The 16,459-nt window shown below is 44.9% G+C and overlaps 1 protein-coding gene across 2 annotated transcripts in view; it reads left to right on the top strand.

Moving 5' to 3' along the window:
• The window catches only part of Abcc5 (ATP binding cassette subfamily C member 5), a 96,187-nt gene extending 91,925 nt beyond the window's left edge, over positions 1-4,262 (top strand). Inside the window, exons 28-30 of one of the 2 annotated variants that reach the window (XM_021184648.2) lie at positions 426-539; positions 1,906-2,070; positions 2,863-4,262. In XM_021184648.2, the coding sequence (XP_021040307.1) occupies positions 426-539; positions 1,906-2,070; positions 2,863-2,964 (381 nt within the window). In that variant the 3' untranslated portion in view covers positions 2,965-4,262. The remainder of the gene's footprint in view (positions 1-425; positions 540-1,905; positions 2,071-2,862) is intronic. The other variant, XM_021184649.2, reaches the window with a different exon arrangement.
• The last annotated feature ends 12,197 nt before the right edge of the window (positions 4,263-16,459 follow it).

The following is a 16,459-nucleotide window of genomic DNA, read 5'->3' as shown; positions in this document are numbered from 1 at the left end:
TTTAGAACCAAACCTAAGGACCCACTACCCAATAGGATCTTACCTTTCTGAGATATTTTCATGGGATGGAAACTAACAGACTTACATATTGCAAATATGAACCGCCCTAGATAATATAGGTCCTTATACATGTGTGACCAGAGTAATTCATGTGAGCCAGAGTAATTCTTTTTCATCTGTTTCAGAATAATTTCTTTCTTTTCTTGCATGGGGGAGGAGGGAGGTGGAGGAGTATTTGTGTGTGTGTGTGTGTTAAGATAGTGTTTCATTTATAGCCCATGCTGATGTGAATTTCCAGTATTCGTGCCTTAGCCTCCTAAGTATTAGATTATTGTGTGAGCCCCTACGCCTGTGAGAATGATTTTTTAATGTTCTGAAAGGTTTGGTTTGTATCTTTATACTTCTAACTTCTGGTCTCTTTCTAGATTGCCCAGCTACCTCTGAAACTTGAGTCTGAAGTAATGGAGAACGGGGACAACTTCTCTGTTGGGGAACGGCAGCTGTTGTGCATAGCAAGAGCCCTGCTGCGTCACTGTAAGGTGAGCTGCATAGTGGGTGCTGTGACCTATGTGGTCAGTGGTGAGGAACTGGAGCCCTGGGGTGCAGCTCTGCCTAGACCCCAGACTCTGAGGTTCATTGCCTCTGAGCCTGGTGACACTTCTTAACCAGCATTTCAACATTCAGTCTTAGCACTACTTGCATACTGTTTCAAGGGATCTTTGCTTCAACTTTTTTTTTCTTCAAGCTTTCACATATGTATAAATTATATTTTGAATACATTCCTCATTATGCCCCCTTTATTTGTTTGTTGGTTGGTTGGTTGGTTTTTTTCTGGTTTTTAGAAACAGAGTTTCTCTGTGTAGCCCTGGCTGCCTTGGAACTCACTCTGTAGATCAGGCTAGCCTGGAACTTATAGAAATCTGCCTGCCTCTGCCTCCCAAGTGCTGGGGCTAAAGGTGTGCACCACCATGGCAGGGCTTTGCTATGTTTCTTAACTTCCCCCAAGCCTTTGGAATTCAAGGACAACTGTGTTTCTGGCTAAGGATAGAATTGCAGAGACAGCAGATTAAAGACTGCTGGAGATGTCCTCAGATGGAACTCTCAGGCAAACAGGAAAGGAGAAGTCCAGAAAAACTCATCTACACGTGAAGGTCATGGAGAAAGTGGGCGTGTTTGAGTAGATCACTATTCCTGCACAAAACTTCATGACCAAGAAGCAAGTTGGGGAGGAAAGGGTTTATTCAGCTTACACTTCCAACATTGCTGTTCATTACCAAAGGAAGTCAGGATAAGAACTCACACAGAGTAGGACCTTGAAGGCAGAGTGGATACAGAAGCCATGCAGGAATGAATGCTGCTTACTGGCTTGCTCAGCTTGCTTTCTTGTAGAACCCAAGACTACCTGCCCGGGGATGGCACCACCCAGTGGGCTAGGCCCTCCCTTCTTGATCACTAATTGAGAAAATGCCTTACAGCTGGATCTCATTTCCTCAAGGGAGACTCTTTTCTCTGTGATAACTCCAGGTTGTATCAAGTTGACACACAAAACCAGCCAGTACAACCTTCATCTCTTGTAAAATTATATTTTTAGAACCAAACCTAAGGACCCACTACCCAATAGGATCTTACCTTTCTGAGATATTTTCATGGGATGGAAACTAACAGACTTACATATTGCAAACAGGCCGAGAGCACATGCACTGCAGTGACTCACACACAAGTACAGAGTAGCTGTATACTTGGTATGTAGTAGGTTATATGAATTCTAAGCAAAGGGCATTGTCACATCCATGTGAAACAGTACATCGTACAGAATTTAAATACTGAAATGCTTCTTAGTAAACTGAGGAGGACAAGAATGCTTGGGGAAGTAATTGGATCTGTCTGTCCTCTGCTCCTTGGCAGATTCTGATTTTAGATGAAGCTACAGCCGCTATGGACACAGAGACAGACTTACTGATCCAGGAGACCATCCGGGAAGCATTTGCGGACTGCACCATGCTGACCATTGCCCATCGCCTGCACACAGTTCTGGGCTCTGATAGGATCATGGTGCTGGCCCAGGGACAGGTATTAAGTTCCTCAGGAGCTCTCACTTGGCATCGGGCATGGTGTGGGAGGAAAGGAGGCTGGGGAGGGGCTACCTGTCATCTTCATGTTACCGGGCATTCACCAAGCAGCCATAGCAACTTAGTTCTGGTGTGTGTTGATCAGACAGGTCCCTCTCTATGCCCCAGGGATGCTCTTACTCTCCTGTGGCACATGAGCAGTGACACAGGCTGAGAGCACATGCACTGCAGTGACTCACACACAAGAGTGGTGGCGCACGCCTTTAATCCCAGCACTCGGGAGGCAGAGGCAGGTGGATTTCCTGAGTTCAAGGCCAGCCTGGTGTACAGCGTGAGTTCCAGGACAGCCAGGGCTACACAGAGAAACCCTGTGTCTCCCCTGCAGCACCCTGACATGAGGCCAGCCTGTGACACAGTGTCACCCCTGCAGCACCCTGACGTGACGCTTGTCATGTTGATCCCGTGCTTCCTTTTTCTCTCTGCCAATTAGGCATCCTGGTTTCTTCCTCTTCTGACTGGAGTCAGTCAACTTGCCTCACCTTGAGCTGTAGTTTCCTCTGTAGTTTATAATATAGAACCATACTGATGGACTTCTTTATTCCATAGATGGGAGAACCAGGATGTTTGTGAAGGAAGCATCCATGCATTCTCTCCAACCTCTCCCTTGCTCCCTGGATCCTGGGGGCAGTTCAGTCCTCTGTTCTGTCCCCGGAGCACTATTGCTCAGCAGTGGATCCTCTAAATCCGTGAGACCATCCCACGATCACACCCTGACATGTCTCCTCCTTTGCAGGTGGTGGAGTTTGACACCCCATCGGTCCTTCTGTCTAATGACAGTTCAAGATTCTATGCCATGTTTGCTGCTGCAGAGAACAAGGTGGCTGTCAAGGGCTGAGTCCTCCCGTCCTTGAAGTCTCTTCCTCAGAGCATTGCCATTCTCTTTCTGGTTTGGGCCCCTCATCCTGTCCTGCTGAAATTTCGCCTTTCCCAGTTTTATCTCTCACACAACCATTCAGGATTAGCTGTGTGTTTCACTTTTAAGGAAAGTCATATTTTGATTATTGTATTTATTCCCTATTCACTTAAATGAAATTTAGTTTTTGTTCTTAATTGCACTCTTAAGAGGTTCAGGGAACCATTACTATAAATGTTATCAGTGGCCTATAATGAAGCTTTATATGTGTAGCTATGTCTATATATAATTCTGTACATAGCCTATATTTACAGTAAAATGTAAGCGGTTTATTTTCTATTAAAGTGAGCACTGTGCTAACAGCAGTGCACACTCATTTCTATCGTTTTTGTACAGCTGACTGCACTACAGGTCATTTTGCTCTTAGCTGTAGCAAAGGCAGATTCCGTCTCTAGCTGGTCGTTTCACGGTGCTGGGCTCTCTAGGCGTCCAGGGGAGACACAAGGCAGCAGTGGGCCCTCCATGGCCTGCTCCTTGGGCTCCCCAGTGGGAACCCAGTATAGTGGGCTGCAGGAGGCCTTGCAGAGCACCGTGAATTCTCAGGGCTCCTGCTTTCCTGTCTTGGTGTCAGCTGCTGTTTATGTTAGAGCAGTGGGCAAAGCCAGCCCCCCACCCCACCCCATTCCCTCTCAGGAATGAGAACCTCTGCATTCCTCAGAGGGAGAGCTTCTTTCTGCCTTCCTTCTTCTGCTGCCATTTCTAAGCAAGATCCAGTCTGCTCCCAGTGTTCCATGCTTCAGGTTCCTGAGGCTGGTCGCCACAGAGTTGCCGAGTTCCCTGGCCAGCTGGTTCCCAGCCCCGGGGTCCACTGCTGCTGTTGTAGGTGGCATTTTCATTTGCCTGACCCCACAGCTCCAGAGCTCAGCAACAGGGCTCAGGATTGTGGGGTCCGTTCTTCCTCACTTCAGTCTCCTCTGCAAAGTCTGCACCCCTCAGCAGCTCTTGCTAATCAGTGTCTCACACTGGTGTAGAAGTTTTTTGTACTGTAAAGAGACCTACCTCAGGTTGCTGATTGCTGTGTGGTTTGGTGCGCTCTTGCAGACCCCCTTGTGCTCTGGGGCTCGTAGCTTGGGTGGGTGTGGTTGCCACTGTCACCAGTCGAGTGGTCAGCGTCGCATGTCGTGACCAACTAGACATTCTGTCGCCTTAGCATGTTTGCTAAATACCTTATAAAAGCAAAAATATGAAAAAGTGAATAAAATTATTTTGGATTTGTAAAACTCTTGTTGTATAAAATAGTTGTCTGGGGCGGGTGTGAGGTACTTCTCAATGTCTTTGTAGTACTGGAGCCCTGGATCCTAATATCTGATGATGAAATCTCATCTGCAAATGGGTTGTTTGCAAAGACCAAGGGGCCCCAGATACTCAATTCTGTGTGATGGGTCTTAGTCCCTTCAGCCTGCACTCCTCCACGAACCTCCCAGATGAGGCCCCCACGCTGCTGTAAGAGGTTAGAGAGTGTGAAGAGTGAGTGAACCAAGGTGGGCAGTGGTGTGTATACTTAAATCAAGTTACTATTGAAGGCTTGCAGAGACAATCACTGTCTTTTCATCTGCTTCACTCAGGTTAACCCAATGAGTGTTGGTGTCTTTTCATCCTAAATCTTTTGTATTGTATTGAATTCAGTCAAAAATGTGTTTGAATTGCTAGTTTAATATTGATTCTGCTACCAGCTAATAGAAATTATCTCTCAGACCTAGCCATATTACTTTTTAAAATAAATTACCGGGCTGGTGAGATGGCTCAGTGGGTAAGAACACCCGACTGCTCCTCTAAAGATCCAGAGTTCAAATCCCAGCAACCACATGGTGGCTCACAACCATCCGCAACGAGACCTGGTGCCCTCTTCTGGAGTGTCTGAAGACAGCTACAGTGTACTTACATATAATAAATAAATAAATCTTTAAAAATAAATAAATAAAATAAAATAAATTACCATTGGCACGGGGTAGTGGCATACACCTTTAATCCCAGCACTTGGGAGGCAGAGGCAGGCAGATTTCTGAGTTCAAGGCCAGCCTGGTCTACAAAGTGAATTCCAGGACAGCCAAGGCTACACAGAGAAACCCTGTCTCGAAAAACAAAAAACAAAAGACATAAAAAGATTTCATGGGGACTCTGCTGCACCTCTCAGCCCACCCAACTCTGCTCCTTGCTGTGGGCCCTCTCATTACCACCACCCCACATAGCACACATCCATTCCCTTGTGCCAAGGTGCCACTACCTGGAGGTGCACTTTACCTGGGAGCCCCACTGGCCTTAGCAGCCTGGGAATCAAGTAGACCTTTCTGTCCTCCACTTACTGGGTCTCATCCCCCTTTCTGTCTTCGTCCCCTGGAAACTCTCCCACATCTCACAGTGAACCTAGCTTTCCTTCTTCCTGTGGACCCTGTCACCATCCCCTTCTCACCCATTCTGGCTCCTTTGAGCCAACTGTCAAAGCTAGACCTACCTGGGAATCCAGTGGCCACTCAGGCTAGACACTGGATAGGTGATCTTTAACTTTCTTTCCTGTCCTCCATTGCAAATTCCCCTGTAGCAGACAGCTCACAGGGTCCTGTCCTCCATCTTTGCCTTCAGTCCATGAGGACTGCACCAGACCTTGCAGTGGACACAGCTCTACCTGAGGATCCTCTCAATCCCTACATCTACTTCATCCCCATTCTTATGTGTCAGTCCCCAATATCTAGAAACATAACCTACCCTGGACCCCAGGTGGCAGAAGCAACCCACAGCCACCATACTTTCCGAGGATCCAGAGAGGGTAACAAAAACTAGGGAAAGGAACACCCATGTAGCAAAGACCAGATACCAATGGTTAGAATCACAATCATCTCAAACCCAGATGTCTAGACACCAGCAGAAAAACACAATCATTAACACCCAAGACAATATGTCTCCACCGGGACCTAGCAGCCCTACTACAGTCGTGCATGAGAAATGCAACATAGCTGAAGCACAGAGCAAGACTTCAAAGAGCTGTTGTGACTGTGTTTACGGAAGTTGGAGAGGACATGACTAACGGTGAGGTTTGTGAGACACAAACGGTGGGATGATGATGAGAGGGCTCAAGACATGAAAGTACAAGTGGAATCACTAGTCTGAGATGGTCACGGACTGAGGGGAAACTAGTAAGCAAACTTAGGGATGTTGGACAAAAACCTCAGCAGGATGCCTGAGAAGAATCTCAGGCATAAGGGACAAGGTAGAAGAAACGAATATGGCAGTCAAAGGAAACACTGAACTAAAAAATCCAGGAAATCGGCGACACAGAATTGCCAAATTTAGGAATAATAGTAATAAAGGAAATAACATAAAAAAAAAAAAAAAACCAGACCCTTTAGAATAGCAGTGACTAGCCGGGCGGTGGTGGCGCACACCTTTAATCCCAGCACTCGGGAGGCAGGGGCAGGTGGATTCCTGAGTTCAAGGCCAGCCTGGTCTACAGAGTGAGTTCCAGAATAGCCAGAGCTACACAGAGAAATCCTGTCTCAAAAAAACAACAAAAAAAAAAGAATAACAGTGACTAAAAGCCAGAAGGACCTGGACAGATATTCTGTAAGCTTTAATAAGAGACTGTAGATGCCAGCCCAGACTACTCTACCCAGCAAAGCTTTCAATCATAATAGTGGATTAAGTAAAAGGTATGATAGTACCAAATTTAACTGTCTGTCTGTCTGTCTGTCTGTCTGTCTGTCTCTATCTATCTATCAGCCAATCCAGCTCTACCTAGGTGGTAGAAGGACAATGTCAACCTGAAGAGGTTAGCTATATCCAAGACAACATCAGTAGTAAATAATTCCAGACCAGCAAATAAGAGGGGGAGGAAGGACACACCACCACAACAAAATATCAAGAATCAAACTGCTCAGCCACCATTTTCAACCTCAAAGGTATCAATTCCCAATAAAAAGACACAAACTAGCCGGGCGTGGTGGCGCACGCCTTTAATCCCAGCACTCGGGAGGCAGAGGCAGGCGGATTTCTGAGTTTGAGGCCAGCTTGGTCTATAAAGTGAGTGCCAGGACAGCCAAGGCTACACAGAGAAACCCTGTCTCGAAAAAACCAAAAAAAAAAAAAAAAAAAAAAAAAAGACACAAACTAACAGTTTGGATTAGAAAACAGGATCCAGCTCTCATTCTTAGCACCATCTTCCTTGAAACTCCTGCGCCATGAGAGCGAAGCGGTAGAAGAAGAGAATGTGCAGGCTGAAGCACATGAGAAGAAGAGGCAGAGGAAGCAGAAGTCCAAGTAAGCCAGCCTGTGCACCCACAAAGCCAGCAGGAGCAGAAGTCAGGGATGCTGAAGGCCAGGACACTGGAACAAGCTGTTGGACTGTATGCTGTTGTCCATAGTAAGCCTCAGTGAACCTGGAACATCACCTCACTGAGAGCACCTGGGAAAAAGACTGCCTTTCTTACAACCACAACAGTCCCACTGGCCCTCTGCCTTGGACCTTTGGCATTCTGGACTAGTTCTATTCTCTCTTGTGGCCAAGTGTAACGTGTACAATAATCCTCTTGCTGTTAGCTGACCAAAAAAGAAAGGAAGGAAGGAAGAAAGAAAAGAAAAAGGAAAAGAAGAAAAATAAAACAGGATCCATTCTTCTACTGCATCCAAGAAACATTTCTTCCCACTAAGTATAGACATCACCTCAGGGAAAAACAGTGGAAAAAGATATTCCAAGTAAATGGACCTAAGAAGTAAGTGGGTGTGGCTACCTTAATATCTGACCAAATAGGCTTCAAGCCAAAAATAAGAGATAGGGAAGGACACTACTTAACTCATTAAGGAAAAAATGACCACTAGAATATTGCAATTTTTAACATCTATTCAAGAAACACAAGAGCACTCAAGTTAATAAAAGAAACACTACAACTACAGCTATTGACCATCACATAGTGATAGTGGGCAATTTCAAAACCCCACTCTAAAATAGGCAGGTATTCAGAGAAAACTAAGCAGAGAAATGCCATAGTTAAATGATGACATAATCAAATGTACCTATCAGATATTTACAGAACATTTCACCCACACTAAAGAATATACCTTCTCAGCAGTTTATGGAACTTTCTCCAAAATTGACCACATATTCAGGCACAAAGCAGGTCTCGATGGACACAAGAAAATTCAAATAACATCATGCATTGTATCTGAATACCACAATTAAAGGTGATTATCAACAACAGAAAGCAAACACACTCCTGGAAACTGAACAGTGCACTACTGAGTGAAAAACTGGTCAAGACAAATTAAGAAATTTAAAAAGTTTAAGAATTGGATGAAAATTAAAACACAACATAACCGCCAGGCAGTGGTGGCGCACACCTTTAATCCCAGCACTCGGGAGGCAGAGGCAGGCGGATTTCTGAGTTCAAGGCCAGCCTGGTCTACAGAGTGAGTTCCAGGACAGCCAAGGCTACACAGAGAAACCCTGTCTCAAAAAACAAAACAAAACAAAAAACACAACATAAGCAAACCTATGGGACTCAATGTAAGCACTAAGTGCTGTGAGAGAGAGAGAGAGAGAGAGAGAGAGAGAGAGAGAGAGAGAGAGAAAGAGAGAGAGCGCTTATATCAGCTACTCAATCGGACACCTGAAGGCTTTAGAACACAAATCACACCCGAAGGAAGTGATCAAGCTTGGCTGAAGAGAAACAAAAATAATACAAAGAATCGGTGAAAGGAAGAATTGGTTCCTCGAGAAAGTAAGATTGACACACCTTTACCCAAATTTACTAAAAGATGGAGAGAGAAGATCCAAATTAATAAAATTAGAAATAAAAGCAGGGACATAACAGACAATGAAGGAATCCATATAACCATAAAGGCATACTTTAAAAAGATGTATCCCATCAAATTGGAAAACCTGAAAGAAATGGATAAAATTTTTGATGTATACCACCTACCAATGTTATACCAATATTAAATCACTATTACATAAGCAATTTGAACAGACCGATAACTCCTAGTGAAACAGAAGCAGTAATTAAAAGTCCCTCCACCAAAAACCACCCAGGTGCAGATAGACTCAGCACAGAATTCTACCAGACATTCAAAGAATAATTAAAGGCAACATTCTTCAAAATATTCTACAAAATAGAAGCAGGAACATTGGCTAATTCATTTTATGAGACCACAGTTATGCTGATACTGCACAAAGACCCAACAAAGAAAAAAAAATACAGGCCAAATTCCTTTGTGAACATAGATGCAAATTTTCTCAATAAAATACTTGCAAGCAATATAAGAACACATGCAAAAAAAAAAAAATCATCCACCATGATCAAATAGGCTTCATTCTAGAGAATGGTTCTACATACATAAACTGTAAATGTAATCCACCACATAAATAGACTGAAAGACATGAACCACATGTGCATCTCATTAGATGAAGAGAAGGCCTAGAGAGACTGAGGCTACAAGGGACAACACCTCAACATGATACAGGCACTTTACAGCAAGCCCACAGGCAATAGTAACCCCAGCAGAGAGAAACTCAAAGCAATTACACTAAAACCAGGAACAACACAAGGATGGCCACTCTCTCCATCCCTGGTCAATATAATACTTGAAGTCTTAGCTAGAGCAGTAAGACAACTGAAGGAGATCAAAGGGATACAGACAGGAAGGGGAGAAGCCAATATATCTTTTATGTTTATACATAAATGACACTAAAATCTATACCAATAATCTTCAACTGCTCATAACCACTTTCAGCAAAGTAGCAGGATACAAAATTAACACACAAAATCAGTAGTTTTCCTATATACAAATGACAAATCAGGGAAATACCACCTTCCACAATAACCTCATTTTGTGTATGTGTGTGTGTGTGTGTGTGTGTGTGTGTGTTGGGATAACTCTAGTGTGTGTGTGTGTGTGTGTGTGTGTGTGTGTGTTGGGATAACTCTAGCCAAACAAGAACAACATTAGGGAAGATCACCCCAATACAAACGAATGACTTGCATTATAAAAATGTTAAGACATTGAAGAAGATACCAGAAGATGGAAAGATCTCCCATGCTCATGGATCAGATCAGAAAAAAATGGTATCCTACCAACAGCAATTCAGTGCAATTCCCATCAAAAGTCCAACAATCCTTTACAGAAATTGAAAGGACAATTTTCCCCTCAGTGCTCAGAGAACTCTATGGAAGAGGAGGCAGAAAGATTGTAGGAGCCAGGAAGGATAAAAGACACCAAAGAAAGGATGTCTTCCAGATATAATAGGACAGATGGACTTACAGAGCCTAGCAGCATGCACAGGGCGTGTCCTGAAACCCAGTTGGAGTTCCAGTCCTGAAAAGGGAAGTGAGCATAAACCCAGAGGCCAATTGTCACCTGTTTACAAAGGAATAATTAATTTTCTCGAACAGCGTATCTCGGGGTATACAAACCACACCTAAAGGCAGGCACCATGCCCAGCAGTTGAAGACCAAAACAAAACACAGTCAGTGGTATTTTTGGAGAGTTTTGTCTGGATAGTACTAGAGAACAAAGGTAAGCAGTGCTTTGTCTGGAGCCACCTACCTTTCTTCTTCCCTCCCCCCTCTCCCTCCCTCCCTCCCCCCTCCCTTCCTCTCCCTCCCTCCTTCTCATCCTTCCTTACTTTTTAACTTTAGAGATCTTTTGCGTATATATTATGTTTTGTGATTTTGTGTTTTTATGGGATTTGTGTGTGTGTGTGTGTGTGTGTGTGTGTGAGTGTGTGTGTGAGTGTGTGTGTTTCTTGTTATTTTTCTTTGGCTATTCCCCCCCCCCCCCGTTTGCCTATTTTGTCCTGCTCTAGGTTTGTTGTTTTTTATTTGTTGAGGAAGAAAGGATGTGGAGTTGGGTGGCTGTGGAGATGGGGAGGAGCTGGGAGGAGCTGAGGGAGGGGGACTCCATGATCTGAATACACTGTATGAAAAAACATGTTTTTTTAATAAAAATTAAAAGTATAAAAATTATATATATACATACATAAACACATATATATATATTACTGTCTTGAAAATTTAAGGACTTGCCTCTATGGCTTAAAATTTAAAAATTCAATGTTTCAGTAAGTTGCAGGGGTGCCTCCCTCTAGAACCAGCACTTGGGAGTCTGAGGCAAGGGCATCGCAAGCGCCATGCCAGAGTGAGCTACATAGAGCCTGTCTCAAGGGAGGGAAATCAAAACTGTCACCTCTCTGTCTCTCTCTGTCTCGCCCCAGCTTCGTGTTACATGGTGCAGGTGTAGCTCTTCTCAATTGTTACAGAAGAGCTGCTGGGCAGCACTGTCAGACCGAAACCACTGTTGCTATGCACTGTGTTCATTTTCCAGAGAGGGACACAACATTGGAGGGGACATCTACACCACCATTCTCCCTGCTGCCCTTGCTGCTACAGTTTGCACCAACTTTCTTCTGATTTGTTCTCTCATCTCTCAGTTCCCCTCCTACATTGCTTCTTTTGCTTCATGCCACAAAAGAAAGTACTCTCCTGGCTTCTAAATATGTCCTTTTCTCTCCCTTTTCTCTCGGGGAACTGAACAAGCACCCTTAGATGTGACTGGCTTCTCTTAGCACTGTTCCTCACTAGCTGCCAAGAGACCCCACTAGGCATGTCTCACACACCAGGCACCTCAACAGTATTCTTTGATTTATAGTGCCACTGCCCTCATCTTCATGGCTAGCCGCCCTAGCTCACCTCCAACTCTCCTGACCCTTGTTTCAGAAGGAGGGGTGTGGGTGATGTGTGTATGTGTTACTAACTCATGCATGCCAGTTGCATCACTGAGCTAAACCACAGCACCTTTCTCCAGATTCAGTCACTTGCACTCCTTCCCTCACCCCGCCCTGAAAAGGAAGGCCCCTCCTTTCCTTTTTCATTACTGTTACAGTCTCAGGGTCCTGAACCGTCAGATAAACTGGAAAAAAAAAAAAAGTGAGCAAATAAGAAAGTAGCTACTGACCAGTCAGTATGCCCAGTTGGATTTTGTTGGTTAATGAAGTGGTTTCCTCCTCCTCCTCCTCCTCTGCTTGTTTGTTTTCTTGTTTTGAGGCAGGGCTCCTGTGTAGTCTTGGCTGGCCAGGAGTCTGCTAGGTAGACCAGGCTGACGTTGAACTCATAGAGACTGGCCCAGTATCATCCAGATAGACCTATGGACACGTATTACTTGGGGTGAATATACTAATTTTGTCTAGAACAATTGGTTTCAAGGTTTGGGGATGGGTTCTGGCCCATCTTAATCTTAATGGCCTTGACAGGATCAAGCAGGCATGCCCTTGGAGCCATCCTGATGGTGCTGAAAAGCAGTGTGCTTTGGGCCTACCCTGACGCCATCTCACGGTGCTTCCTCCAGTCCTCGGGACCCTCAGCTGCCTAACTCCCCATTCCACTGCCCTCTTCTCTCACAGCTTCCTGGCACTTGGGCTTTAGTATGTTCTCCTCCCCACTCCCCAAAACATTTATTGAACATCCAGTAAGTGCCAGGTACTATTTGGCACCAAGATAAAAATATCTCTGTGCCCATTCCTCCATAAACAAGTGGAGAATACAGGGCTGGGGCAGTCATGTCTTCTGGTATACCATTCATACTTAGCTAGGCAAAGCAATGTTTTGCTAAAAGAAATGACACCGTGGGACGATGTACACCATCCCCCATTCCTACAAGATCACATCCTGCCCTGAGAACACCCTACCAGAACCATGTTGTCATTACAGGATGTCATCAGTGCTTTGCCCCTGCACCTGGATTAGGCTCTGCTGATGTTGTGTCTACCATGTGGTGATCCAGTCCATTTTCAGAGTCTGATTCCAGGTAAAGTCTCGGCTCCTCAAGCTGAGTTCATGAGCTCTGCAACGCGTCATGTGTTTCACGTCGTGTGTTTATCTCAGCTTGTTTCCCTTATCCTTGGTAAGATTTTGAATCTTTCCTTTTGGTTATCTTGAGTATATTTAATATTTGAAAACCTGCCTACAGTACAGACATTATGATTTGATGAATAATTCTAGAGCTCTGGAGCATGTGCCCCCTCTCTCTCCTTTCCCCTCAGCTGTTGAGGCTCAAGCTGTAATCCTCCATATCCACTGTTATCTAGAGGCCTGGAAAAGGTTCTTGGTTGATTCTGTAGGTGGAGAGGAAGGAATGGCCATCCCAGGGACCCTCTACCTTCCTGGCACTAGGAGAAGAATTATGGATGTAGCTACTCACAGGAGACAGGCAGTAGCCTACTCTTCTATGGCTGCACTAGAACCCCACAGGCATGGCAAGTCTTGGGGTCCTCTATGTCTCCCTTCACCTTTAGGTGTTTCCTTTTCCAGTGTTGGTTCAGAGCCTCCACTGCCCCACCTGGAGGCAACTATGAAAAGAACACTGAATTGGATACAGACACTGAATTACAGCCTTCCCACCTCTTGCAAGTGACTTTACCTCACCAAGTGTAAATAGAAATGAAACATACGAGCCGGGCGTGATGGCATACGCCTTTAATCCCAGCACTTGGGAGGCAGAGGCAGGCGGATTTCTGAGTTCAAGGCCAGACTGGTCTACAAAGTGAGTTCCAGGACAGCCAGGGCTATACAGAGAAACCCTGTCTCGAAAAACCAAAACAAACAAACAAAAGAAGTGAAACATACTTCCCAGTACTTCATGAAGCAGTTTAGAAATGTGTGCATGCCTCAAAAAGGGCATATTGTATTACCACAGTTTTTAGAGTAATAATGGCATAGGAGGTGGTCTGTATTTTGTCCATTCTTTTTCCAGAATTCTTAAAAGAAATGCCCCCATGGCCTAGGATGCAGTGTAGCTGACTCTGAGTCTACCAAGGGCCTGAAACAAGTTGTGGGGAGCTCTACCAAGGTCAACCATATGATACATGGAAGTCCCCTAAAAAGAACCTCGTGACCACTGCTCAGTCATTGAAGCTGAGAAATAGAGGTTTTTGTTCCTGGGGGCTTCCATGTTCCTGACACCTGCCATCTTTGAAATATGGTGACTCAGTGTGCTGGGTGTGTCTCTGTTTTTGAAACTGAGTCCTGCCCTAAGCAGCCAGAATGCTGTAACTCTTGAGAAAGAGAGGGAGGAAGCCTGTGAAAGGTCAACACACTTGAGAGGGTTGGGCAGACATGTTTCCCAGCAGCAAGGCTGTTAGAACCCTTGGGCAAGGGAGGGAGGAAGCCTGGCAAAGGCCAACACACTTGGGAAGATTGGACAGACACATTTCCCAGTAGGGTGATAGATTTTCCATTGTAAAGAATCGCCTTTAAATGATGTGTCCGCTGAGAAAGCTCTGAGAAACATGCCTGCTCCATGTAGCTGGATAGATGGTGCCCAGGTGGAATATGCAGGTATTGGACGGAGCTATTTCTCTATTGCTTCTCTCTAGAGCCCCAGTCATTGCCTCAGCTGCTGCGGACACCTTCATCTACACCAAAGCCTCTGGTGAAACTCTGATGTCCTCTATCCGCATCTCATGACACTTTTAAAAATTGTGGCATGTTGTGGCCAGCCAGCGGCTCACATGCCTGTGTTCTAGTCTGGAAAGGCATCTTGGAAACCTGGAAGAGAAGAGGGGGGCTAGGCGGCGCGCAAGAGAGTCAGAACCAAGACAGTCATTCTGATCAAGGTTCAACTTTAATGTCAGCAAACATGCTTTATAAAGAAGAGGGGAGGCCCATTCCTAGCCATGCAAAGTTCCTTTGAAGTGGACAGATCAACCCTCTAGTGGGAACTCATGAAGATCACAGTTCGGTGCTAACTCCAGAAAATCTCAGGCAGGTTCGGCCTCAGGTAGGTAATGGCACATCAAAGGAGAGGGATGAGAAGCAGCACAGCAGGTGGCTCTGCTTAAGCAGTGGATGGTCAAAGCCAGCCTTGGTAGGCTGGAAGGAGGTAACAGTGGTACAAAGCCTGCCATGATAGCACTCCCTATAATCCCAGCATTTAGGAGGTAGAGTTAAGTAGATCAGGAGTTCAAGGCCAGGTTCAATTATTTAGAGTTTAAGACCAGTCTAGGCTACTTGTGCTGTCTCAAAAAGAAAAAAAAAAATAGTAGTAAAAGCTAGACAAGGTGTCACACACTTCTAATTCCAGCACTTGGGTGGAGGAGGGTCAGTCACCACTACGTAGCAAATTTGAGGGCAGTCTGGGCCATTTGAGATCCTTTCTCAAAACAAAGCAAAGCAAAACCAAACCATACTAACCAGAGCAACTTCTCCCACCGCCTCATTGGGCTGCAGTTAATGCAAAGGCTCCTCACTGCTCAGAGTGCTGACAGGCAGTGACTGCTGAGTGGCCAGCTCTAAATGGATGTCTGTATCAGAGCCTTACCCTTCAGGGCTCAGGGAACATCTTGTAGAAGAGAGGGCATGTGACAGGAAATAGTAAAAATGAACCCACCAACTCCCCAGTGGGGCTAGGCCGCGCTCTTGCCTCCTGCTGCTGCTGGCAACTCTCTCCAGCTAGCCCCCACAGCATATGACTTGCTTGTCCTGGGAGCCACTAGTTTCCTCTCTGCTATAATCTCCTGTAATAATAATCTCCTGGAACGTGGTCCCACATTCCAGTAACCAAGTTGAACCACCAACCTTGCGGTTAGAAATCACAATACCCAGTAACCCAGTAGAATTAAAACTCTTAAAGCCTGTAGTTAACCAATCATATTTATGTATCAATAAACTCACAATTTACAAGATGCCAATACAATAATTTCAGAGCCAATTGATAATGATAAAAGCTCTATCTCAATGTCTTAGTCAGGGTTTCTATTCCTGGACAAAACATCATGACCAAGAAGCAAGTTGGGGAGGAAAGGGTTTATTTGGCTTACACTTCCATGCTGCTGTTCATCACCAAAGGAAGTTAGGACTGGAACTCAAGCAGGTCAGGGAGCAGGAGCTGATGCAGCGGTCATGGAGGGATGTTCTTTATTGGCTTGCCTCTCCTGGCTTGCTCAGCCTGCTCTCTTATAGAACCAAGACTACCAGCCCAGGGATGGTCCCACCCACAAGGGGCCTTTCCCCCTTGATCACTAATTAAGAAAATGCCTGACAGTTGTATCTCATGGAGGCATTTCCTCAACTGAAGCTCCTTTCTCTGTGATAACTCCAGCTGTGTCAAGTTGACACAAAACTAGCCAATACACTCAATGAATCTAACTTTGTGATACCATCACATCGTCCTCCATTCTCCTCTCCCCTCTCCTGAGCTGCTCCTAGTCTCTCTCCCTCTTAGCTCTGCCTCCCTTTTCCCTATCCAATCACAGGCCTCTTGCTGCCCTAATGTAATTGGACAGGGTTTTTCCTGCAACATTTCATCCTTTCTGTTTAATTAAAAAAAAAAAAAGACTTTCTCTCAAAATATAAATTATATAAATTGAGTACAACAATTACCATTTTGTAATTAATAAAGTACAAGATAGACCTAACATCGAATCCAACATTTTTGT

The sequence above is a fragment of the Mus caroli genome, chromosome 16 (assembly GCF_900094665.2).
Source record: "Mus caroli chromosome 16, CAROLI_EIJ_v1.1, whole genome shotgun sequence".
Taxonomy (NCBI): domain Eukaryota; kingdom Metazoa; phylum Chordata; class Mammalia; order Rodentia; family Muridae; genus Mus; species Mus caroli.
Note: the sequence above shows the minus strand (reverse complement) of the source record. Positions and strands in the feature narration are given on the sequence as shown.